Source organism: Pipra filicauda, unplaced genomic scaffold (assembly GCF_003945595.2).
Source record: "Pipra filicauda isolate LSUMZ 115617 unplaced genomic scaffold, ASM394559v2 scaffold381_size687511_pilon, whole genome shotgun sequence".
NCBI classification, from domain to species: Eukaryota; Metazoa; Chordata; class Aves; order Passeriformes; family Pipridae; genus Pipra; species Pipra filicauda.
The window spans coordinates 274,512-300,019 of NW_024104511.1; the positions used below are offsets into that span (position 1 = coordinate 274,512).

At 42.8% G+C, this 25,508-nt stretch overlaps 1 protein-coding gene and 1 long non-coding RNA gene across 6 annotated transcripts in view; one reads left to right on the forward strand and one right to left on the reverse strand.

The window, feature by feature from the left end:
- The window catches only part of LOC114001989 (core histone macro-H2A.1), a 42,504-nt gene extending 24,484 nt beyond the window's left edge, over positions 1–18,020 (reverse strand). For all 4 annotated transcript variants that reach the window (XM_027747623.2, XM_027747621.2, XM_027747622.2 and 1 more), the window contains exons 1-2: positions 17,913–18,020; positions 10,095–10,295 (exon numbers count right to left, since the gene is read on the reverse strand). In XM_027747623.2, coding sequence (XP_027603424.1) covers positions 10,095–10,266 — 172 coding nt within the window. In that variant the 5' untranslated portion in view covers positions 10,267–10,295; positions 17,913–18,020. The remainder of the gene's footprint in view (positions 1–10,094; positions 10,296–17,912) is intronic.
- Positions 18,021–18,197: 177 nt separating this feature from the next.
- Positions 18,198–20,485, forward strand: LOC120323934. 2 transcript variants are annotated; one of them, XR_005564884.1, is made up of 2 exons: positions 18,198–18,524; positions 18,631–20,485. It is a non-coding gene; the product is annotated as an uncharacterized LOC120323934 (long non-coding RNA). The 2 variants fall into 2 exon arrangements; XR_005564883.1 differs by having other exon boundaries at positions 18,198–18,520.
- The last annotated feature ends 5,023 nt before the right edge of the window (positions 20,486–25,508 follow it).

Genomic DNA, 25,508 nt, shown 5'->3' on the forward strand with positions numbered 1-25,508 from the left:
GTTTGTACTCAGACATAAGTCCCAGCTGAAAAGCCAGGCTTTGCTGCAAACAGCAGGCTGTGTTTCTTGCTTTGCCTCTGCTCCCCCAGTTTACTGCAGCAGGCCCTGGAACAGTCAGGCCGTGTTATTCCCTGTGACTGAGCGGCACAACTATGCAGACAGGTCATTTTGGAACTAAAGGCTCTAAGAAAAGTGCTATGCCTGTAAAGCACAGAGGAATGTTTTATTTGTTCCTCATAAAACTCAGATGTCTGCCTTGTACAGTGGAGAACTGTTCTGGTAAGTGCTAAGCCCTCTTCCTTGGACAGGAAACTCATTTTGAAATTACAGTTTTCTAATGGTCCTTTAGGGAAGTTGAGGTGCCCCACTTCCTCCTCAGGAACAGAACGCTTTGCACTGGCCTTGAGGACCACAAAAGAGGAGCTTGGGGAGGGGGAGAGATGAGGAGGAGGCCATGGAGGGTGGAATTTCTCTTCTGGCCTTCTCAGCTCTCCAATAATAACCAAGTATTGCTTGTGCACACAGAGAGACCCACAGCACAGAACAGCCAAACTCAGCCCTGCACACAAGGCTGGTCAGAGGGGCACTCTCCTGATTAAAAACAGAAGATCAGGAGGAATTTGAGCTGAAGCCAATACAGGCAACAGTTTTTTGATTTAGCACTGACCAAACCTAATCCAAACCCAACAGATCCGAGCACTCGCAAATTCTGGAAATGAAGACTTTGTGGCTGTGGATGGCATTTGGAGTACTTGCCTTGAGTTTGCTTGCAGCCAGCTTCACTTTCACATCTGTTTTATGCTACTTTAATTCTAAAGACTTAAACAGCGTTTCACCCATGTTTTAAACTGATTTTAAATGAGATGAAAATCTAGCCCTTTCTATAAGGGAGCTGACTCGAATTTCCAGAAGAATCACTCTGGCTTTAGCTGGAAAGAGTAGTAGGTGGGAAAAGGTATTTAAAATTGAGACAGGCTCTGAATTCTTAGGTCAGACCCACCTTTGGAAGCAGGAGGCTCAAAGGTTTGAGTCACTGAAGAGTTCTGTCTCATTAAAGGTGGGAAAAAACAGACATTGAAAAATCAACTCCTGCAACTGAGCAGGGCCAAGAGAGAAGACTCTGCTTAGAAATTTTGAGGCAAAAGAAAGTGTTAAGAGCTTCCATGACATCAGGTTTCACTCAGCTTGTATTTATCCAGCCAGAAGACCAAAACATTTTACAAAAATGAGGCCTCACAGAAAGGATGGAAGTTGCATAATGTCTATTCCATTCGTTTCTTATATTCACTGAAGGCATTTCCCCCCAGGAGAATAATTACATCACCACCACTCAGGCAATAGAAAATGAAAAGCTCTATTTTTTAAAACATGAAGAAAATATACAAGTTTTTCATTATTCTATGCTTTTGAAGGTATATTTTTGCAACTACTACATACTGAAATCTTAGCTTAATATGAAGAGATACTCTTATTTGCACAAATGACTTTTTCCCATGCTTTTGGATACTTTCAAACAAAAAATGTATTGCTTTAAGTGCAGATATAAAACAATCCAATGAAAAAGCTGTGAGAATATATAATTAGGAAAAAAACCCCAATTAAGTAGGAACGCCATCTCAGCATGTGATATATTCATGCATGGACAGCTGTTAAGTAGCAAAAAAAGGGATGGAAGCCTCAGAAATCTATCACGAACATATCATTTAGATTTAAAAAGTATAGTTATGATTAATATTTTTCTTCTTTTCAGTCATTATTAAAGAAGCTTGTCATGAATACTTCTTTTCAGTCATTATTAAAGTAGAAGGTTATGATTAATATTTTTCTTCTTTTCAGTCATTATTAAAGTAGAAGGTTAAAGTGGGAAGTGAAAGCCTTAAAAGTTAAGACATTTCCTCTTAAATTTTAACTCAAAGGTAGTTTTCAATTGAAAAACTCCTTTGTAACATTTAGAACCAGGATATGGGTAGTGAAAACTGGTTCAAGCCTGTTCTCAGCACTTGAACCAAAACCGCTTTTCTTCAGCTGAGGTTTTTAAAAAGTTCAGTTAAATATTTTTAAAGGAGAAAAGAAAACCGGTTGTACATCTTTGCATTTAAACCTGAGATAAGACCACAGGAAAAGCTGTTCTCAAGGCATTTCCTCCTCAAACACAACCAAGAAGTGTCAGAAGCGTCCACAGAAACCTCATCCTGAAGCAAGTTTTCAGGGTGAGTTCCTCATCCTTTCCTTTCAGAGACTCTGGTCATGTCCTGGACATCTCCTGAGTTTTTAATTCCCTACTGGCATATCCCCATTTCCCAGGGGGGCTCCTCTCTGCCTTCAACACCTATTTCACAACACTTGCAAATTTTGGAACCAACACCACAATGAAATGAGTTACTATGAAGATGGAAACAAAGCAGGCACAGCAGGAACTGCAGACCTGGCTGGAAACAAAAGCAAATACATTCTTCTCCCACTCCTGGAGAGTGCTCCAGTTCATTTATCCCCATTTCCAAACAAAAAATTACTGGTCATCACTGACTAAAACTCCTTTCAGGCCTTTAGTTTATCATGCATTCCAGGCTGTAATACTTTCTAAATGTTAATAGTCAATTTAATTGGTCTGAGTTCATCCCTAAAAAGGTTGGTTTTCTCTCTTTTTGGTTTACATCTCAAGCTAAACCACTGCTGTTGCATCAAATCCCCCTGTCCACCTTCTCTTCAGGGAGATGAAATCATAGCTTTGAAAATTAAACTCTTAACAACTAACAGGTGATGTGTTGACAAAAGGCCAAGTCCTGAAGACTCAAATTCCAACAGGAACAAGTCAGAGGTTTTTAAAAGAAAGGTGAAGCCTCTCCTCCAAAGAAAATTGGTATCCAGAAATCAAAGAGAAATGAATGTTGACACATTCACTGTGTCAACTGAAATTCCACTGAAAAAAATATGTATTTGCCACAAAGCCAACTACATGACAAGGAGTCTGCTTATTGTACTTTAAATGAATCATCTTCCCATCAGCATTTTATTGACCTGAGAACCATTTTACGTGATTCCAGAAGGTTTTAACCCAATCAACCCCGATCAACCAAGAGTGGTAAGAGTTTCCTGCATTCTTCTCTCCGTGTATTCCACCCAGTCCCCCTGGAATCTGCAGTTGCAAGAGGGAAGGTAGAGTCATTTAACAACACTTTCCCTCTTATGCATCCCAATAAAACAGTTCTCAGCCTTGGTTCAAAGTCATGGAAATCTGATGCAGTGAAAATCAATTCAAGCAATTTTACTGCTTTGAACAAGCCTGGATGAAACCTCAACTCCCAGCAGGGCAATCATTCTCTTAGGATGTGATAAAAAACCCAAACCTTTCAGTCTTGAGTGTCTGAGCTGTATCAAAACTAGGCCCCTTAAAGGAGAAACTGTTAACTTTGCCAAGTTATTCTAAGTTTTGCATTTCTGTGAGGCAGATGACAGACTGATGTTTACATAAAACACAAGTTCAGGCCACAAAAGCCACTTTTCAGCTCTCTATTACACTTTATTACCATCCTTTTTTTTTTCTTTTTTGGTATGAAATCTAATGTTATTTAACTTTCTTTTTTTTTTTTTTTTTTTTTTTTTTAGTTTCTGGGTGTACTATCGATCTGTAAAAGGTATGAGAGTTCAGTTTTCAGGGAAACCTGAATTTCAACTCAAATGTTATTTATTACAGCAGTCACACCCTGAATAGTAATTTACAGAGATAGCCTAGTTCTTCTCCACTGACTTCAACAATCCTGATCTAATTCAAATCAACCTTTATTATTTTCCAGTGGAGCCTCCTCTACCTGGCAGGACACCTTTGCTGTTACTCATAACAGCTTACAAATGCTTTAGAAATGCTAAAAGGTGATTAATGTAACTGCTGCCAGACATTACTTGATCAAGTGGAGCATGTGGCACTTGGGGACATTGGTTTCCCATCTTAGAAGTGCATCTTTTTGTTTAGTTCCCCAATGGATTTTATTTCCATGGATGTGTCTAATTGTTTTCTGGCCCCATTCAGAATGGTTCAGAATCCATTTTTAATACCCATAACATCCTGAGAACACAACGCTCGCTACACCGCAGACATTTTTGCAGTTTGGAAGAAAAGCACCTCTTGTTTGTTTTAGAAAGCTTGCATTTCACTGTATATCCCCTAAATTTATTTTTCCCCAACGAAGTTTTATACTGAGGATGGAGCATTTCATCTGACTGCACCGAAGAATCCACGTGGAATTTCATTTCTAAACGTAACTCGGGGATAAATGTACTGTGGAAAAAAAGACTGAAGACCAAAGACAGAACATTATCTGAACTCAGGCATTCTAAATAATCCTTCCTCATGGAAAAAAAAAAGGGGGGGGAAAATTATGCTCACAATATTGATGTAACAACTTCTAAAAGTTGAGAACATCTGAGCTAAACACACTGTGCTGCTCTAGAGAGTTAGGATGTCTTCCTGCTTTCCAGCCATTTGTGCTGGCATTCCAAGAATAAAGGGCCAAAGAAGAAAAGACTTAAGCTTTATAGATTCTTTTCTTCTTCTCAACAAGGAATTCAAGATAAGGCAAAGATAAGGGTAGAAAAAAACGTGTAGCAAAATCAGCCATATTTGTTTTACACTTCATTTACACTCCACTCTTCAAAACAAACGCTGACACCAACAGTAAATTGAGCACCAATAGACAGTAGCCAACTAAACAGATGAAATGACTTACCAGAATGAAAAGTATTTAATTCTAGAATAAAAAATATTTAATTCTAGACCTAAGTGCATTAAAATATCCCTAAAATGTAACATTTTCAAGGAATGAAATAATTTGCCGACCGTGATGTAAAAAATACCTCGTGAGACCCTAATTGAGAATACAGCAGGACCCTGATGGGGTCAGTAATTTTGGAGTGGGGTTGCTTTTCTAACTTGGGGATCCACTGAAGTTTATGGCACTATATGATAAGAGGCAAATGTGTAAGTGCTTACAGGGCTGGAGCCAAGGAACGGCTTATCAGTGAAAGAAAACTCTTCATTTCTGTACATTTGAAACACACTGATTCATGCATTTATAATCAGAAAGTTGGTCATTCAGTTGGTAAAAATGTAAAGTTTTATATCTAAAGAGACAGTTCTTACAAGTAGAGCAATTTTAAATTGTGACAATCTCTCTTCACTTAAGAGCACAGCACAAAACTTACGTAAAAGGAATGTTACAAAGGAGCTTTGCTATGCTGATATATTCAAAATATTCTGCTTGTGAGGGTACTGCCATAAACAACTCTGCCGTATTTTAGGTCCAGCATTAATCCATATTAAACCCACACTGGATATGAAGAGTCAGCTTTGTGCTTGCTCAGGTAAGACACAGGTCCTACCTGTCCCACCCCTAATTTATTTTAAACCTCCTTGGGACACAGTTTGTGGCACAACACCATAAAAGGGATTAGTGTTTCCAAAGCTGCCTGTTTAAATAGAAGAGATGCATCTTGGTAGTGAGTACACATTTCAACAGCATCAAAAAGATACTGTCAATTAATTATCTTCTTAAATTTCATTACTCCCTAAGGACTGTTATTTAGAGCAGTCTCAGAATGCCTGGAACTCAATTTTAACCTAAAGCTTTTTTCCTGTGGACCCCTGGGCTCCCTCTGCTCCCAGGCAGGAGTTCAGCAGTACATCTGACAAAGAGGGCAGATCATTGTCTTCCCCTGTGACCCTGTAAAGATTTTGGGCAGGGAGTAGGACACCAGAGGGAAATAGCAACAAAAAAACCCCACCTCACAGTTGAGGAAAAAAAACTAATGGAGAAAACAGACATTTAACATTTTCTCCTTCCTTCACTTTGTACATAACAAATATAAATCAGGGTCTCATTTCTTCTGTATTCCTGTGCTCCTGCTGTTTTATAAACTTCTCCTTCTTCTTATTTGCTATGACATTTTGGCAAATGAAAATTATTTACAGTGTAGAACAGATGATGGGGGACAGGGGGAGCAGAAATCACTTGCAGGCCTGGTTCTTGCTGCCTTTAAATATGCTCAAGAGACTTCTATTTTTCAAGGGCAAAGGAGTATCTTTTTCAGCTCATAAGAAAGTTTGGACTGTACTGTAATTTGGACAAGCTCTACATCTGAAAGGACCAGACCTGATTAGATGTGTGGCTGGATCAGTTCTGACAAATACAAACCATCCAAGTTCATGTGAGTGGCTGCAGTGCCCCAGATGAAGTCTGTGGCCATTCCCTTGCCTGACCTAGTGTTCTCTTTTGACATAAATTGATACTGATTCACTACTTTGCAGAGAAATTAAGGAGTGGATTGCAGTTTTCTGAAGTCCACATTAAGGAAGATAAACAGGCAAGGAACTATTGTGAACCAAGTGATGCAATAAGGAAAGGAGACAAAAGGAATTACCAACCCTGAACCTGCCAACATAAAACTGTTGATAATGCTGATAATGCCTGAAATTAGTTCTGCAGCATAAGAAGTTAATCAAATAATCTGATTATTCCCTACAAGACAGGCAGCACTGCATGAACTGCTGCTGCAAAGAAGGAAAAGAAACAAGAACCATGTATTATAGTTCTTCAGCATCCACATTATTCCTGCACAGTAAAGAAAGGAACTGTATCCACTTGCTTTGATATCAGTAAGACTCAAAGGTACTTTCTGCACAGTTCCCCACAAAACACACACTTGCACCCTATTAAAGTGGACATAACACATTATTTCCTTAGAGAAAAAACAGGCAACTATAAGGAAGTTGGCTTAACACGGGGTGTGCTGATGAGACAATTACTTTGTAATATTATTTCTAGGTAACCTCTGGTGAAGAAGTAAGAGAAGGAGAATACTCACTGGGCAACCTGTTTCTGTGTCAAGTATAATGAAATCTAAGGACACAAGAAATGACAGAATGTGCACCTTTACTTTCTGATGAGTAGTGTACATACATGATAAAACTAAATTCCTTTCAAAGTACAAAGTGGATAAAGTCATAACTCCAGATGAATCCAGAACAGAACTCCAAGCCTAAACAGCTGGAAGCATTTCAAAAGTTCAAATCTCAAACTGAACAAAAAATCCCAGACCTGAGCACATTATGGGCTAATTTCAGATTTACATCAAAGTTAAACTTTAGCAAAGGCCAGCAGAATTTATCAGCTCACCTTCAAAAGGATGAAAGTTGAGTCCAATACTCTGCACTGATGAACAAGGTTTCAAACCTTAGTGGGTTCCTCTCTATTAGGTCACATCTCTGTCACTTCCCCTCCTATTTTTTTTCTAAAGTTTCACTTTCCTACAACTGCTTTTGATATTTTACATTTCTCCTCTCTTTCCTGGATGCCAAGATTGCTTTTTTTCATTTAGCCCATTTATTAGCAGGCCACTTCACATGGGCTCCTTCCTATTATGTCATGATCCTGCTTTTACTTTGATATGGTTGAAATGCTTTGATTTAGTCTCAGACCATGTGCTGACATGATCATCTTTAAAAAAAAAAACTCTCCTGGAGAAAAGTCAGGATTTCTCTGGGTTTGTGAAGTAATAACTGCCAAGAGGTAAAAAGAACACAAACCAAAAATCTCCAAGCATCCCATTTCAAGGGAGTGTGTCTGAATGATGCTGGAAAAGATGAATGACCTCAACTTCAGAAAACGTACAGAGCACTAAGGACTAAAAAAATTATACCAAATAGATTGGGAAAAACTTACAGAAAGAGAAGGGCAAAAAAGCCCCACCAGACTGAAACAGTAAGAGGACTGCAAGAAAGCTGGAGAGGGACCTTTTACAAGGACTAGTAGTGATGGGACAAGGGGGAATGGCTTCAAATTGAAACAGGATAAATTTAGATTAGATATCAGGAAGAAATCCTTCCCTGGGAGGGTGGGGAGGCCCTGGCACAGGTTGCCCAGAGAAGCTGTGGCTGCCCCTGGATCCCTGGAAGTGTCCAAGGCCAGCTTGGATGGGGCTTGGAGCAACCTGGGCTAGTGGAAGGTGTCCCTGCCCATGGCAGGGGTTTGGAACGAGATGAGCTTTAAGGTCCCTTCCAGCCCAAACCATTCTATGCTAAAACTATTATTAACTCTGGAAAGAAAAGTGTATCTGTGCTTTTGAGGTGCATCTATGTACAAAAACGAAATAAAACCCTGAGGATATTAGGATTATCTACCCAGCCTTCATTGGAGACAAAAACCCCATAACAAAACTACTTGCAAATATTTAAAGGGAGAAAACAAGAAGGTACTTTTACCTTTAGCTCTCCTCTCCCTCTCCCTTTTTTAATTTTCCTAAAGCAATGTGTGTAACTTTTCCTTGGCTTTTTTTTTGTGGTATGAATGTCCTCAGACAGTTTCCCAGGATCCACAGCAGTTAAAGAAACACCTTTATTTCCACAGCCTATTCTTAGCTGCCTAAACCATCCCTGCCTCAGTAAACACTTTAAATCAAAGAGTTAACCAGCAACATGTGCTGCTCATTAGCAGTGCCTTAAACTCACCTGTATTGCTCTGCTCCTTTAAAAGGGCAGCATTCAAAGCACCCCTCACCCTAAGAAGCATTTTATTTGAGTTGTTACTGCTGTAAGCAGGAACCCAGCTGAAGGAAATGTGAATTTTTTTAAGGCCATCTATGAAGTTTAAAAGCATTCTTTTAAAGAAAAGGCCCAAATAAAGAAAACTGAATGTGAACAACTGAAGGGGGAAAAAAAGGATATTTGATGAAAACAAGCAGTTTATTAATTATTTATTAATGTTACCAATCATCTTTAGGGGAAGAAAAAACTTCATAGAAAAAAAAATCAGCCTATTTCTGTTCTTCAATGTCAATATTCGCTATCAAGTGTATCTAAAACAGTCCCTAGTGTCAGGTTGATACAGTTTTAAACCCTGCCAGGAAATTTAAATCACACCTTAGTAACTTTGTGCTTAAGTCAAAGAAAGAACTGTATCTCTTCCTCAGAGGCTCAGCACACCCTCAGAGCTTAGACTCCTGTCCCTTCAAACCCTTGAACCTGCAGCAACCACAACACTGACAGAAGCAGATGCACTGAAAAAAGAAACACTGCTATGAGAAATAAGATCCAATTCAAGCTTTTCCTTAGTCGTGCTAATAGACTCTGTCTCCAAACAGCAATCCATCTGGCACTTGTGCTTTTTGCTACACCCCTACACCACAGGTAAAGTCAACCTGCCCACACAAAGGTGACTGAGCTGATGGTTTACTCTTACCTATTTTTAATTTTTATTTTAAGCAAACCATTATTGCAAAAAGCCCATATGTTGATGCTGTTACAGCTGGTGTTTTCCATCAGAGGACTGCTTTTGTAATGCTGTTTGTGGGGTAAACCTGCAATGTCTCATTTGAGAGGAGAACTGCTACGTAAAGATCTTTACTTGTATGTCTTTGGGCAAAGCATTTTCTTCCTTTGAAGCTTCTTTCTAAATGGAGGAAAAAATACTTTGGTCCTCCAAGAAGGGACTGTGAGGATGAGATAATTGTTTAAGGTGTTCTCATTCTGATGCAACGAGAGGAACAGAACAAGGACTACAAATGGAAGCAAATAAGCCACGTAGATCCAGGGCAGATGAACAGTGTGCATTTATACACAAACTCAGCCAAAGGAACTGCAAACAGAAATGCAGTCTCAAAAGAAATCTGTACATTGAACAAAATGTATAAACAAGGCTGTAAGCAATCTCAGCCCTGTGTAAACACTGAGAAGCTCTCTATTTCAAATTAATGTATATGTTTAACAGGCAATTAGTAGGCAATTATAATCCAAACAGAGTCATCAGGCACAACATCAAAGCAGGCCCAGTCCACACACACTGGTGTCAGTGGGAACCCTGCCTGCCTGTGTGGAAGGAGAGTTTTTACAACAGGTGAAAGCAAACCCAGCACTGGAATGAACAAAAACCACCAGGGCTCTGAGGCAGCGTGGGGGTACCTTGATTTTGGCTTAGATGTGTGATCAGCACAGCACACACTTCACTTTTTTTTAGTCATTTATCAATCAGAGGATCTTTTTCTGGGCTTTTTTCTGTGCAAATTCAGTTTGAGTTTTAACTTCCCCGTCGTTCAGCAACACCTACCAGTGAGATATTCCAGTACAGCAGCCATGTACACGGGAGCACCAACACCAATCCTGTACTTTGGGTGGCCCTTCTTAATGTAACGGAGCATTCTTCCAACAGGGAATATGACTCCAGCCTTGGCCGAGCGGGAAGTCTTGGTTGACTTCTTCTTTCCACCTCTGCTGGACATCTTGTCTGTCTCAGGTCTGAAACAGCACTCTACAGATTAGGAAGAAAAACAACCAAACAAAAGATAAAAGGTTATTAATAAGGACTGATGCTATAGTATCTTATACTGAATTTCAACACAAATCAGTATTTTGGGGTAGGCAATGCATCAGAGTGCCTAAAACGTAGACAAGTTGCCTTTTTGGAGTATACACAACAAGAACCTAAAATATTTTTCCACAGAATGTTTACTTGCTATTGCAATCTTGGCATAATTTTATGTAGGAAATATGTAAGACAAACTATTTCCTATAAATCCCCTTTTCTGAAATTCCTAACAGATTAAATCCAGTACCCATAATGGAGCAAAGAGTGAAGATTACCAGATTTAAAAGAGAGCTCCTGCATTGGAGCAGAGGATGCCTTCTGCAACAAGGAGGCTGACACAACCCTCTGCTCTCCACAAAGATTTTTGGTGGGACTTTTGATGATTTGAACAGCTGTGGTAGGACAGTTATGCTCCTGAACAACTACATTTCTAACTAGGAAAAACTGTGTCCATTAAAGCTTTCCTAAAGTGTACTCACCCTCTTCAAAAACCTCATTTTTCAAGAAGTGTGAATTGACAGAACAAAAGCTTATGGATGGCAAAATACATCTACTGTACACTAAATGTCCTATTTTTAGAAAGAGCTGAAATGACCCCCTCGAGATCTGAATCTATTGAAGCCCAACAATCTCCACACCGAAGACTGTGTTGTTTCAACATGCCCTCCAGGAATGTGCTGAACTTCCATCTGCCACCTTTCCCTCAGAGCACAGGGGTCTGAACACCCAGCAGACATCTGACAACTGTATCTCAGTTTATCTCAGGGAGGAAACCTACTGCTGATACAGCTGTCAAACATATTCTGTTCTCTCTCTGATTTCTGCTCAGGCTGTAAATAGAAGCTGACAAACCCAAAGGGGTGGAGGGTTCACAGGCTCTCAAGGTATCTGCGCAGGCTTAGGCAATTCACTGGGTTCTGAAATTCCCTCAGGGGCAAGGAGACAGTGCCCATCTCCCCCTCCCTCCCAAACTCTAGGGAAACCAGTGGAATGCATCAGTGATACCCAGACCTCTGTGCATCCCAGCTCTTCCCTGGCTGCACAAATGCTGCCTCATACACATGCAAATTCACTGGTGTGTTCATACACTCCACAGTGAAGCCCCTTTAAGCCTGCCTTCCCATCACACCATTGCTCTGCTTCCCTTTCCATCTTCTCTTGTTTATCCTGAATTCTTTCCTTGCCCTTATGAACCTGACTGTATTTGCTACATGTCTGAATCCACAACTGAGGGAGCTCAGTATTCAGCAGAACAGGTTCACCAACCCCACTTTTAAGTTTTGCAATTTCTGTTCTGTGCTGACACATCCTGCAGTCCTCTAAATCTCAGTGAGTCACTGAGATTCAGACTCCTAACTGCCAAATGAAGACCACTCAGGAGAACTAAAGAAGCACAAGTATCAAACATTTCTTTTCCTTTCCACTTCCATATTCCACCCATCAGATTCCATACCTGCACAACACATCAGGTAAATTAAATGCAACGGGCTTAACTGCTTGTTAAAGGTAAACAAAATAACCCCCTCTCTGCAGCTCAGATGGAATTCAAACTACATTTAGGAAATTTATGTCAAAACCCAGCCAGGAATGTAGGGAAAGGAGAAGCCATCAAAAGGGCTCCTTCTCCTTTCATCTGCTGTGGGCTCAGCTCTGCAACCATCATTATTCTGTGAAGAAGAGGACAAAAGCCAATTTTCTTGCCTTGAGAAACTGTCTAACTGGAGCTCACCAGTGATTTAAAAACCCATCCGTTTAATTGCATTTCCTCATCTAGTTACCACTGGCTTTGTTAGCAGGAAGGCTGGGTGGGGCTTTGAGTTGGCTATGGACCTTCTGCCAGAGATTATTTTCGTATTTCATAATCCATTTTCGTCAACAGCACTACAGATGTTCAATCTCACAAATGTGAAGCAGTTCATTGACTCGAACACCAGGGAAAAGGGTGTGAGAAATACCTGTGCTGTCCCACAGCACCTTTGGTTTGTTACTGATGGGTGAAAAACACGCTTTTCCCAGAGAAAACCTGCAAGCCTTAAGCAGTAAACTTCTATTAACCATTTAGCTTATGAGTTTATGGGATAGTCAGAATAGCTAGGAGAGAATATGGAAATCTTTACTTCCTGATGTTTTTGGGAGAGTGTCAGTCATCAGCTGCTGTAACATTTAGATCAAAACATTACTAAAGTAGGTGCCAATACAGAATAACACTGACCCATATACAAATTTTATAACCTTAGTTTATCACCTCTGCTAATTCTACAGGTTATTCTCTCCCTGTATTTTATACACTTGGTGACATTCCTTACATTAATATTTAGGATAACCCTGGACCTATCTTGACACTTAACCTGGTCCCTTCATATAGAACATTAAAGACCTTTCTGTCATAAGTTTATTTGTAAGGAAAAAAACTTTGTCTGAATCAGAAAGGTGGTGGTAAGGGGGGCTGCATATTGAAAAAAACAAGAACTTCTGGAACTTTTAGTGTTAACAGTGAAATGTGATGATGAGTTTCAGAGCTTCCCATCTCAAGGATCCCATTCCCACATCTGGTGAATCACGGAATGTTCAGATGTTGGGGGTGGAGGGTGGGAAACTTAACTGGGTTTCAAGTACCACTTTTGCTGTTGCCAACCATGTGATTTGGGAGGTGAAAGTGAGAGCCTGGCATGGCAAACTTTTTTCAGAGCTTCGTTGTGTACTCGGCATCATTCCTTTGCAGAACCTGTTTGTCCTGCCTTTGAGCTGAGGGATGGCCCAAAGGAGCTCAAAACGTTCTCCTTCTCCACAGAAAAAGAGAAGGGAAAGAGATTTCACTTGCAAAGGCCACAAGAAAATGGACTGAAGTGAAAAGTAAAGAGCACGGCAACAGATCAAAACCCAAAGAAAGCCCTGTGCCTTCCATGTTCCGAAATGGTTTATCTTTGTAACACCAGAAACTCTGGACTGCTGCCAACACTAATGAACCAGAGCTGTTTGCTGAGTCACCGGGAGCCCGCAGATCAGAGGCAACCAAAGGAACCTTATCACATGAGCCACAGTTCACACGGGATTTGAGTGGCATAATAAGTAAATATATTTTTAAATGAATCACAGCCAGTGACAGTCAATGGACCAGTACTTTCCTTCCTTTCTTCTCTCCTGCCTTTGCAATGGAATTACTGAGAAACTTTACCAAATATGTTGCAAAGTCTCTGAAGATGTTGACAATAAAATGGTTTTGTTTCAATGTGACAGTTCACAAAATTATCACTGTGATAATCAGGGGATATCACTGAGCAGTCAAATATCTACATTCACCTTTCACTTCAAATCAAATTTAACACTATATTCTTCAGTGGCTCTGCTGTGCTTGAACACAGATTGCCCTTGGTGCAGACTTTAGCACCTGATCCACAGCCTTTTGAAAACCCCTTAAGGACTGTAGCAAGACTCACACTGCTTTCTAAGATGTCCAAATGCACACAAATGAGATTTGGTGGTTACAAGATTCAAGTTACAAGGCTCCTCTGCTGCCACGTCTTTGCAAGCCAGAAATACATATTCTAAGAAAACATTAAGGTGTTGTGATGAAATCACCATAATTAACATTTTTCTGGTTGAAATTGGCTGTAGGAACTCTGGTTGGCCATATTTTCCTGCGTGAAGATACTCTGCTAAACGACACTTCTAAATACCATCTTCCTAAAATGCACATAGGCATCTGTTTTTCTGAAAGGCTTAACATCACGTAATGCTGCAAGTACAGGCTGCACATCCTGGCAAAGTGGTACCCAAATTCCAAACACCAGTTCTTTATTAGCTGAGTCGATCTGCTACTTTGATCAAACAGCAGTAATAAAACCACCCTGCTATTAAGAGTTTTCAGGTACAGGCTCTTAATGACTAAACAAATTACTATGAATGCTGCTGCTGTCAGGCAGGGACTGTTCTGCTCGTGGGCTTGCACTGCTGTATTAACTGCACTCAGCAAAGAGATGATTAAATTTAGATCTACATCATCATCTCAGTAAGTGTAGTGGAATCCAGGAGATCATTACTACAATAGGAGAAATACTAAGACGTAGTAATTATTTTTCTCTTCTTTCAGCACAAAGACTACGCTGGGAAGTTCATTTTTGTATCACAAAAGAGATTAGCTGCAACGCTATTTTCTTTCCATTGTTTCAAAAGATTAACAATATAAGTGCTGCCATTCTCTCTTAAATCTCTTCATGTACTACAATAATCGCCGCTCGCTGAACTCTTTTTGAAAAGGTGCATTTGAATTTGCTTTGACAACTAACTTGCTCTGTTCTTGGCTAATCAGAAGCTAGTCTGGCATATTTATAAAATGCACTGCCCAGAGTGGGTATAAAATGGGCTCTAACAGTGCCTGCCTAGCAGAGAGGGGCTCAGCCTGGCACTGTGGGTTCTAGGTAGGAGAGTACTGAGAAGAGCTCTCACTCAGTTATCATTTGATCTCATGTGATTTCAAACTTCAGCTCAAGATCTTCATCAAAGCAGTAACTCTTTGAGGTCTGAAAGGGACAGAGGAGTGAAACCAGTTGTGAAACCACTGAAACATCCGTTCCAAAACTACATTAATTTATCATCTGAAAAGGCAGCACCAAACATACATTTATTTTCACTTGGCAAGCTGAGAGAACACTCCTCATCTAGGAATGCTCAATAGGTGCACTTGCTGTTGAAGATTAAGAGGACTATTAATTCCCAAAACATAAAGGATGGGAGAAAGAGGAATAACATTTTCATTAAATCTGTGTGCTAAACAAAACACTGTTGCACAATTGTATTCAACTGGCACAAGTCCCTCCCTCCCCCAGTGGGTCTGAAACACCAAAACAAACACCCCTTAATGTGCAAACCTCCACATTGAACAGGGCTGGGAGCGTGACAAGAGTTTCAGCTGGGCATCCTGCCACCAATACTCAGGAAAACGTAAATACAGTTGTCTTCACTGACCACTGCTGGGAGAACTGGCCCAAAATAAGCCCATTTGTACATTATAGGTTTTTGTATACTTGACAGGAAGCAAGAAAAAAATGATACATGGCCTTAAAGCACTGGATGGTTTGTGAACTCAGTGGTCAGAAAAACTGTTTTAAAGAACATTTTGAAAACTCCTTTGCCCCTAGACATTTTTGGAAGAAAACAAAAACATAATAAACAATTCACATGGATGTTTCCAGGGCAAAATCTGGATGCAGAATGAAATTTAAGATAGATGCTACACTGCTGAGGGAAGGGAGTGCAAGAACTCGACCCACTGAGGTCATGAATGGCGTGATTCTCACCTCACTCCTGGAGCAAGGACCACCAATCCTGCCCATGCTGTCTTTAGAATGGGTCTGGGTAAGGAATTATAGCTTCTCTATGCATTGATAGCATCTTTCCCCAACAAGCAAGCAAGCCAGCCCCGCATTCTTTCCACAAGCACTGCATGATTCTTTTCCAATTTTACCTCTTGAGTGGACAAAACCTAATGCTCACAGCACTGCCCACTGGGCCAATATTCCCTCTCCCAGTGGAACATCTATCTGGAGCCTCTTTTCTTTTTTCCTCTTGTGGCATCAGTTCCAGATTCCTCCTCCTGTATCCCTACTTTATAACCTTTTCTGTGGAACAGACAACAGGCCTTGATCCCACTTGACAGAGTTGTACAAAAATACTTCTGAATTTCTTTGAGGGCTCGGGTTCATGATGATTCTTCCAGAGTGTGATTATATATCACCTTACCTATCAAGAGAATATCTTGTATCAAAGCTCACTGCTGTGCATTGGCAGAACCAGGCAACTCCTAAGGACAAATTTAAACACACCAATTTCTTTTAAGTCTAAGCTTGCAGTAGTGGACTTCTCTTTTTGCTAATGTTGATGTACAAAATAAGCAGTGCTTAAGTACTCTTCCTGTACTACTGTCATTAGGGCAAATTCTAGTCTTGCTACTAGTTTTCAGATCAGTTATGGCTTAATCTACACTGTCAACATTAGGCTTTGCTGGCAATCAGAAGGGTATGCAGTACAAACAGCAAAGCAAAGTTACTCTTTAAGGACCCAGGAGATTTCAGTGTGAAAGGTTATGAATCATAATGCAGCAAAATAACCTGCAACCATTACTGAGTAAACAACAATCTAATTCCTTCCTTTCATAACACTTGGGGAAAAAAAAAAGCCCCCAAAACCCAAACACATTGGGTAGTTTTCCAGGAACCACTTGATACAAAGTCTCTGATACCCAACTGCAATAAAATCTAATTTTCAAAGCAACTCTAATTGTCTTGTTCCCACTTAAGTATTTCAATTCTGGGCTGTACCCAAGAACCCAGGTACTGTTTTTATTAATTGCACTCTTGCTCCTTAGCTCATTTATTTCTTCCACTCTTCAGAATGGGGGAGGCAGTGGATCTGCAAAGTTCCCTACAGACCTGTTGCTAAGTGACAGCTACACACGGTCCTGGGGGGGGAAAAAAAATGGTTGTTCATTTGTACGGTCAAGAGACAAATAACGAGCCTCATCCAAATATATTTCAACAACAAGCCTCCTTCCATCCCCAGTTTTCCATCACCCTGCTCGCACACGAGCTGGCTCCCACTGCCGGCTTCAGACGCGATTTCACGGGCCTTCCGCAACTTACTTTTAAAGATTACAGGGAAAACAAAAGGACTGCGGGAAGGTGCAAGTTGCAGGAGGAGTTTGCCGCCCTCGCTGTCCCCCCCGGGCGCAGCCCCGGGCCGATGGCAGCGCTCCTGTGCCGTGCCCGGTGCGGAGCCCCGGGAACCCGCATCCACCTGCAGTGCTGGCGGTCCCCTCGGAACACCCACACCCGGGCGGTCCCCACGGGCTGCTCCGAGCCTGCAGGCAGACATATTGCGGGCTCCTCGGCAAGTGACACTTCCAAAAGAATAGCGAGCCCCTATTCTTCTTCCAGCCGAACGTTTATTTATTTTCTTTTCTTTCTTTTTTTTTTTTTTTTTTTTTTTTTTTTTACAGCTCTCCGCGTGCGGTTTTAAGACGCGCCCTTTGGCTTTTGTTTTTCATTAATTCGTTCACACGCCGCAGGTAACTTTTGCGCCGCGGGTTCCCCATCCCGAGTGGAAAACGCACGGGGGACAAAAAAAAAAAAAAAAAAAAACAAACCAACAAAACAACGCGTCCTGCTGCTTTTCCCTTGCGCTTTTCGCAGTGTCCCTCGATCACCCCGCGCTGCCCGGCGGGAACGCCGAGGAAGGAGCCCGCCGGTGCCTGGAGCAGCAGGGACGGGGGCGGACCGCGGTCCCGCAGCCCCGCCGGGCTCCCCCCGGCCCCACACCGTCATTCCATAGCGGATTCCATGGAAATACGGCCCCGCTGCCACCATTTCGCTGGGCGCGGGTGGCTCTCCGGGATTCACCCGAGACAACAACGAGAGGCAGCAGAGCCGACCCCCGGGTTCCCCCAGGGGAGGGGACCGGCCACCCCCGCGCCCCCCCCGCCGCCGGTGTCACCGCGCCGCGACAGAGCCCCCGGCGCGCCCCCCTCCCTTCCCCGCTCGGCGGGCGGGCGCGGCGGGCACTTACGGCGCGGGCAAGATGTCTCCCGTCGGCCGGCGGCGGCCCCGCTCCCGTTCCCGTTCCCGCTGCCGCTCCCGCCGCTCCGCTCCGCCCGCGGGGCCACCGGGATCGGCTGGACGGGCTGGCGGAGCTCCCACAATGCCGCGCGCGCCCGCGCGTCACATCCACCGCCCGCCCCTCGCGGCGGGGACGCCTCGCGCTCCCTCACGGTCCGTCCCCTGACGGTCCCTCACGGTCTCCTGACGGTCTCTCGTGATCCCCTCGCGGCCATCTCCCCGGGGGTCCCGGGGGCTCCCCCGCCTCTCGGCGGCCGCCGGCGGCAGCTGCCTCGGCCCCGGTGCCTGCGCGGGGCTGAGCCCTCGGCCCCGCGGCCTCCGCAGCTGCTCCCGCCCGGGCCATTGTGTACAAAGGCGTTCGCCCCTCAACCTTCAGGGCCCGGGAGGACAGAGCGAGGGGTGCGAGCCGCGTTCCTCTCGGCGTGAAGTGTGTGGTTCGTGGAGGGGAGAGAACAGGCGGCCGGGTCGTCACGCGAGGCGCAGGCACTTTGTGCATCGTGCTGTACAAAAATGGCTCGGTGCCATTTTCCGGAGGCCCCAGATGGAGCCTTTGGAGGGGTCTGTCCGTGGGATGCCCTTGAGTTCACCTTGCGGGGGTGGGAGCCCCGCGTTGCTGCTGCCCCGGCCAGGGTTCGGTCCCTCACCACCCTCCCCTCTGCCTTCTCCAGGTGCCTCGCCCGCCGGCTGCCAGTGGGAAAGAGGAGCTGCCACAGCGGATCTTGGCTGCAGGACAGACAGTTCACAACAAACTGCCACTGCCTGTACAATGGTGGGACTAGGGGCAGCTGGAGTTTTGAATGTCCTGAAAGATTCCTGGCTTGCCAATGTTCCCAGAGTCTTCCACTGCTCCCACCCGAATGGAGCATCCTCTTTCTTCAGTGCCCAAAGCGGATGCCAACCATAACCTCCTCCCCAGTGTCCCTTGCTTTTTTTTAAGGGTAGAGCTGTAACAGCTGACAGTGACAGAATATCATTGCAGCTACAAACAGCTACTGGAGGTCAAGGAGCTTCTCTCCTGCTCTTCTCATCAACCACCCTGCCCTCCAGCTCTCCTTATTTTGCTCGGTATCAGCACATCATCACAATGCCTTTGTCATACAAAATAGCAGGAAGAAGATGGTTTAAAGGAAGAATGAAAAACAGGGGTGGGGGGACAGCCTATGTAAAAGATGTGTGGCTGGTCTGAGAAGCATCCCTTCGAAAAGTGTTTCAGGCATTATAACTGTGCTCTCATCTCTCTAAACGGCCAGACTTGGTCTGTGTTTTAACGCAGCCAAACTCGGTGTCTCCCAAGACATCTCTCATTACCTGTCAGTGCAGCACACGGTCAAATGCAGCCTTGTCCTGACTGTGCTCCCTGAGTGCTAATTACACCCTGAATGCCGTTCAGTGGGGCAGTTTTGCTTAACAAAGACTCCCTGCTGGGTAAGTACCCTATAGTCCCTGATTGCCCTTAACCCAAGGATATGGATACAGTCCTTACTAGGCCATCTGCCGTGGTTCCTCTTTCACAGCTGACACGCTCTGCTTTCCTTGTGTTCTCACCCACACACATCATCTCCCTCCCACCTCCTCCTCTGCGTTCACATCACAGTGGAGCTCTGCTCCCTTTTGCCTTGCTGGTGGTGCTACCCACACAAAACCCTTCCCATGTGCTCTGCAGAGCACTCAACAGAACTGGTCCTCCAGTCCTTGACTCTTCCCACTCTCTTTTACTGTCACACACACAAGTTTTATATAAATACCCCCCCAATATCTCTGTTGATATGAGCAACAAAGGCCCCTGTGAAATTTAAAGAACCCACAACATTGTCTCCTGGGGCTGATGGAAGGTTACAAGGTGTAGGGAGCTGGGGGTTGGAACAAGATGATCTTTAAGGTCGCTTCCAACTCAAACCATTCTGTGATTCTATGATTCTCCAAGGGCAGATAGAAGGAGCCATCTGGGAGAGCAGTGTAGGTAACTTTCTATGCTCTTCTATCATTGCTCACTTTGTCTGGTTTGAAGGGAATCTCCATATTTTGCGCTTTTGAAGAAAGCCTTCGAAACACCAGTGGTGAGAATTTCTGGAGTGGGAGCTGCCTGAATTTGCAAAGGGCCTGAACAATTTGTTCATGGAACAGGAGACTGCTGTTGATCATTTTTATTGTTGACATTGACTGGCTCACCTCCCACCAAAACACAGATTTATCATATTGCACATCTGCTGGGTCTACAAAGAACACCCATTTTTAAAGCACACAGTGTGTCACGACTGTCTAGAAGTTGCTACAAAAGCCTGAGAAACTGCACTACATGAACTACCTCACTGAAACAAGCCTTGGCTTAGATTTTATTCCCTTTGCCTGCTTTGTGATTTATTTATTTATATGTAGTATGATAAAAAGCACCTTTTCAGAGCTCCTCTGTCTTTGTGATTAATGTAAACAGTTCATATTCTTACATTTTTGTACTCTTACTTCAGTTTGACACTCTGACTCTGTAATCAATTTTAGCAACCTCAAGAGACTATTTGCAGAAGATATTTCTGAGTGATTGAGAATATAAACACTTAACTTGTTTATGCAGCAGAGATGATGGAGAAGGAAATATTGCCTGGGAGGGGGCAGAGCTGTGTGGGAAGGGTTGTGGCTGGTGATAATCCTCTTAAACTTTGATAAGTGTTTTCACTTTGGGACAGCTATCTTAATTCTGAATGCGTCACCCCATTTGTCACTGGTGTTTATTTGTTGTTGTGTGTTTATTGGATACTGAGAATGCATGTCCTTGGTTACTGCAGCCTTCTGAAATATCCCCGTAGGACGTCTTGTGCCCTGCCAGCAGATCCCTGCTCTTTTCCTTCCACCTTCACCTGGTCAAAAGAAAGCACAGATTCCTCAGACACGGAGTTATTTCTCTGAAGGGTCTATCTGAGCCTCCTTCAGCTGCTCGGCCTCCTCTCTCTTTGCAGACTATATGACCAATCCATGCTTCTGAACTCCCTGCCCTCAGGGTACAGTCACACACACATACCTGTGCTGTGGGTCATGCTGTTGGCATTCTTGCCTTCCCCCTCAGATGGGCAGTGACCTCCCACCAAATGCACTCAGAGCTCATCTCACTTTTAATGCAACCCACAGCCCTGGTAGAGTATTAGCTGAGTAGTCCCAGCAGAGTATTAGCTGTGATTCCAGAGGGCTGACCTGGCCCTCAGGGATTGCTGTAATCCACTGTCACCGTTCCCATGTGAGAGATGACTCACTGCAGCACTGAGGGGGGTTTGGGCCAGGTCTGTGCTTTCACTTGCTCTGGTTTCCAGCCACTAGAAGGATACTGAGCTTCCCTGTAATTCAAAATTAGCCCATCAAGATCAGAAACTTCTGAGATTGACCACAAACTGCTGCTGGAACCTGGAACCATGGTGTGTTTGATACCTGTTTCGTGCATTGATCTTACTGATCCCCCTTTATCTCCTTAACCACCAGAGACCTGCAGTTTGGTTTCAGCACAGTTCAAAACCTGCCTTGGTTGAACCGAGCTGCTGTTTTACACTCAGCCTTTATCTCCCACAGGTGAACAGGATTCATTCCATGTTCAGTCACTCTTTACTTTGACATCCAAGTCATGACAACTGGGATATTCCCCCTCTTTTGAACATTTCTTCCTGCCTTGACATTCCCAAGGCACTGGTGACTCCATATTCATTGCCAGGCGTGTTGTTCTGTAGCAGAGGTGCCAAGTGGTGCTCATATAGTATGGTGAGATTAATTCTTCCAGGGCACAAGAAGTGGATGTCTGGGATTCAGTTCCTAGGCTGGTAGACAGAGATAATTTAGTACCAAGAATTTACTTTGTTCTAAATCTTTCTAGTCAGGCGACCTCTTATTTTCTTCCCCAAAATTATATTTGTGCCAACCAACTTTTTCAAATATGTGTGCCATTTTAGTCACTGCTTTCTTCTAGAGAAATGACAACTATGGAAATTTTTATCAGTACTTATACCCCCATCAGAAAATGTTCAATTGCTTTGAAAATATTTTAGATAAAGTGTCACTTTTTTTTTTAAAAAAAGGCAACCTTTTTATTTTAAAACTGGAAAACGAGAGCCACTATGATAACTGCACCTTTTTAACCAAGTTGTGACATCATTTATACATTCATAATGAATGCTGTGACAAAAAAAAAGCCAAAGTGTGCAAAATCATTATTAATCTGTAGATAAGGGATAATATTAACCTCCAATACAATGCATTTCAAAACTTGCTTCTTCTAAATAAAATCTAAGTGCTGTTTTGATTTATGAAACCAGTAGCCCAACAGCAGTATGACACAGTGACATCAGGAAACATAATTGCTTGTTTCCCAGCAATATGGAAGAAACATGATATAAAATAGGCCTGGACAAACCCTGGAGCACCAGGGAACAGGCAGACCTGTGTGGCCACAGCTGCTCCCAGCACAACCTGCTTCCAGGTTGTCCATTAAGCAAATCAGGCCATTCCTTTTGCATATTCCAAATGCTGCATTTTTAATGTCAAAGTGGCTGGGGAAAGTTCTGCGTTACAGTGCAAAGAAAATATTAAATCCAAGGGCTAATGATTTATATTATTAAGTCCAGGAATTCAAAATTACATCCCGTGCTGATCAGTTCAATGGCTCCTGGTAGCTGGGGTAAAGCTTGACAGATAGTCATGTAGTAATAACTTACATTTCTTATATTTAGTTATTAAATCCCGTTGCTCCCCAACATTAATTTTCCATGTAAGCAATAGCTGTAGTTGCCAGAGGGATTTTATGTAATTGCAGATGGTAGGAGACATAGTTGGTAATTGCAGAAATGCAGAGGGAGATGTCCAGGAGATGATCTTCTATTAAGATGTGGCCGTTGCTATGGAATACTTTCCTAACTGCTGTTCTGCATGGGAGTGCTATGATGCATCATTTCATATAAGAGGTTATTTTTAAAGCAGACCCATTTCTTTGCCTGCAAAAGCAAAATCAGATCACCTCTATGGGGAATATTAATTAAAAAAGCTTCTGTACTGGACAGCAGACATTATATAGATTATGGTTCATGAAGGAGTCAAGAGAATCAGAGTCCACCACAATACCAGGCAGCAATGAAATCCGAGGCCTTCACATCCATCTCAGGAGACAAACCCTTCTCTTCAAATTAAACAAAACTTCTCTTGCAGATATGAAGATCATGGGCTGTCATAGCAAATAAAAGCTTCCTGGAGGGTCGTGTCCTCAGTGTAACCTGAGCTTCATAAATTCGTTCCTATCAGAGACAGCCCAGCATTCCTTCTGTTCGTTTGGAGGTGTGTGGAGAGAGGATAGAATGAGGAAGTGATGGTGCTGCATGTTTGTGATGGACACAGAAGTGTGTTCATGTCGCAAGTGGTGCCAGCTGACGTGGTCAGCCTGGGGTGTGCTGAAGGATCCAAGTGTTTCTGGAAAAGCAGTAGCTGCCCAATTGCTTTGTAAGAACAGTTTCCATCTCCATCCCTCTTTGGGAACTGTGGAATCATGGGATAGTTTGGGTTGGAAGCGACCTTAAAGCTCATCTTGCTCCAACACCTTCCACTAGCCCAGGTCTCATCCAGGCTAGATGAACACTTCCAGGGACGGGGCATCCACAGCTTCTCCAAGCAACCTGTGCCAAAGCCTCCCCACCCTCATAGGGAAGAATTTCCTCCTAACATCCACTCTAAATGTCCCCTCTTTCAGTTTAAAACCATTCTCCCTTGTCCTACCACTATCTACCCATGTAACAAGTTTCTCTCCATCTTTTTATAAGCTCCCTTTAAGTACTGAGAGTCCACAATAAGGTCTCCCTGGAGCCTTCTCTTCTCCAGGTTGAACACCCCCAGCTCTCTCAGCCTGTCTCCATAGCAGAGGTGCTCCAGCCCCTTGAGCATCCTCATGGTCTCTTCTGGAAAGGTTAAGAAAAGAGTGATAAATTGTAAATTCAGTAATGCTGGCTCAACAACTGCCATGTCACTGCTGGTGCTCTGGAATTCAATGGAAACACTGAATTCGGTAATAGACAGTTCTGGTGCATGATTTGCTTATCTTAAAAAACTACATGTCAGGAAGTGCCTGTGCGGTGACCAGAGCATGTGAAGTTTTTCCCATGACATGGGCAGGAAAACTTTAAAATAAGGAAAAAACAAAGCAACATCTCCCTCTATGGGAATCACCTGGACTGCACTGCTCTTATTAATTCCTCTGATGACATTTTTGTCCATAAAAAAAAGGCTTATTGAAAGCACTGGGGTGAATATCAGTGAGAAATGGGCCAGGATATTTGTTTGGAAGTGCTTAGAGGGTTATTCTGAAGCTTGTGGATTAACCAGGCAAGCAGAATTAGTCTCAAGTGTCAGTTGACCTGCCCCACAAATTGAGCCACGGAAAGTAAAGCATTCTCTGGGTATCAGTTGTGGTGAATACTTTCCAAAGACTTCATGTAATAGAAATATGGTCACAATAACTGTATATTGGGTAATAAATGAATATGAAATATGAATATGAAGCAAAATGAAAACCTATGTCTTTCTATGTACTCTTTTGGAAATAAAATAGTGTTTGATGACTTCCTGAATGTACTGATTGTTGTCAATAACCCTCATAGCTTGGGAATATGCCCTCTTAAATTAATTTTTGATTTCCCTGTATGCCATGCACTGAATTCTCAGAGGTTTCTGTCTCATTAATATCATAACGTTTTTCTAAAGTCTGGCCAGTTTTGAGGAAATAAAAGATGTGTAGCTTTATGCTAACTTACCCTTATCACACATGGAAGCATTTACTATAGCCCAAGATTTCTCCTGAATGCACCTCATATTCTTAAACTGCTCTATAGATTGTTTTTCCACTGAAGTTGCTTTTCAGGTACTAAAATTAAAAAAAAAAACAAAACAAAAAACCCCCACAAAATCCTAGTTTTCTTTCAATGTATGGTTTTGTGAAAAGGAATCTCAAGAGAAGTAAATGTCAGCTCTGCCCCAATCCCATCACCCTCATTGTCACACGTGTGCATCGTGTTCTGTGTGTGTATGTACAGTTATTAAAGTCCACTCCTCTGCAATTACTTGAAATATATCTCTGGAAACTGAATTTGGGAAACAAAATACAACATCTGGTCGCTCAAACCCCTATTTCAAGCCTTCTTCATGAAATATATTCCCTTTCTTTAAACTTTTTTAACGTTTTTTTTGCTTCTCCTTAGACCCATTTGCTTTTCAGAATATTTCTGGGCTGTTGTGGCCAGCGCTCAAACGTGATTAGTGATTTTGCAAATCAGATCTCTTAGACATGTTTCAATTAAACAGAGCTACAGAGATCATTAATCACTTTAGAAACTCTTGTCTGGTATTTTTCTTAATGGGATGAATCATAGATCTTTCTTAAGCCCCTTACCACTGGAAGGGGAGCATCCTTAAGCCCCTTTACCATCTGCATGTGCAGACATGATGCCATTAAGGAGCTCAGCCAGCAGGTGGAGTTTAAATTGCATTTAAACAGCAGTTTTAGGCTTTGGTTAAGGCTTATCTGGAGCTGTGC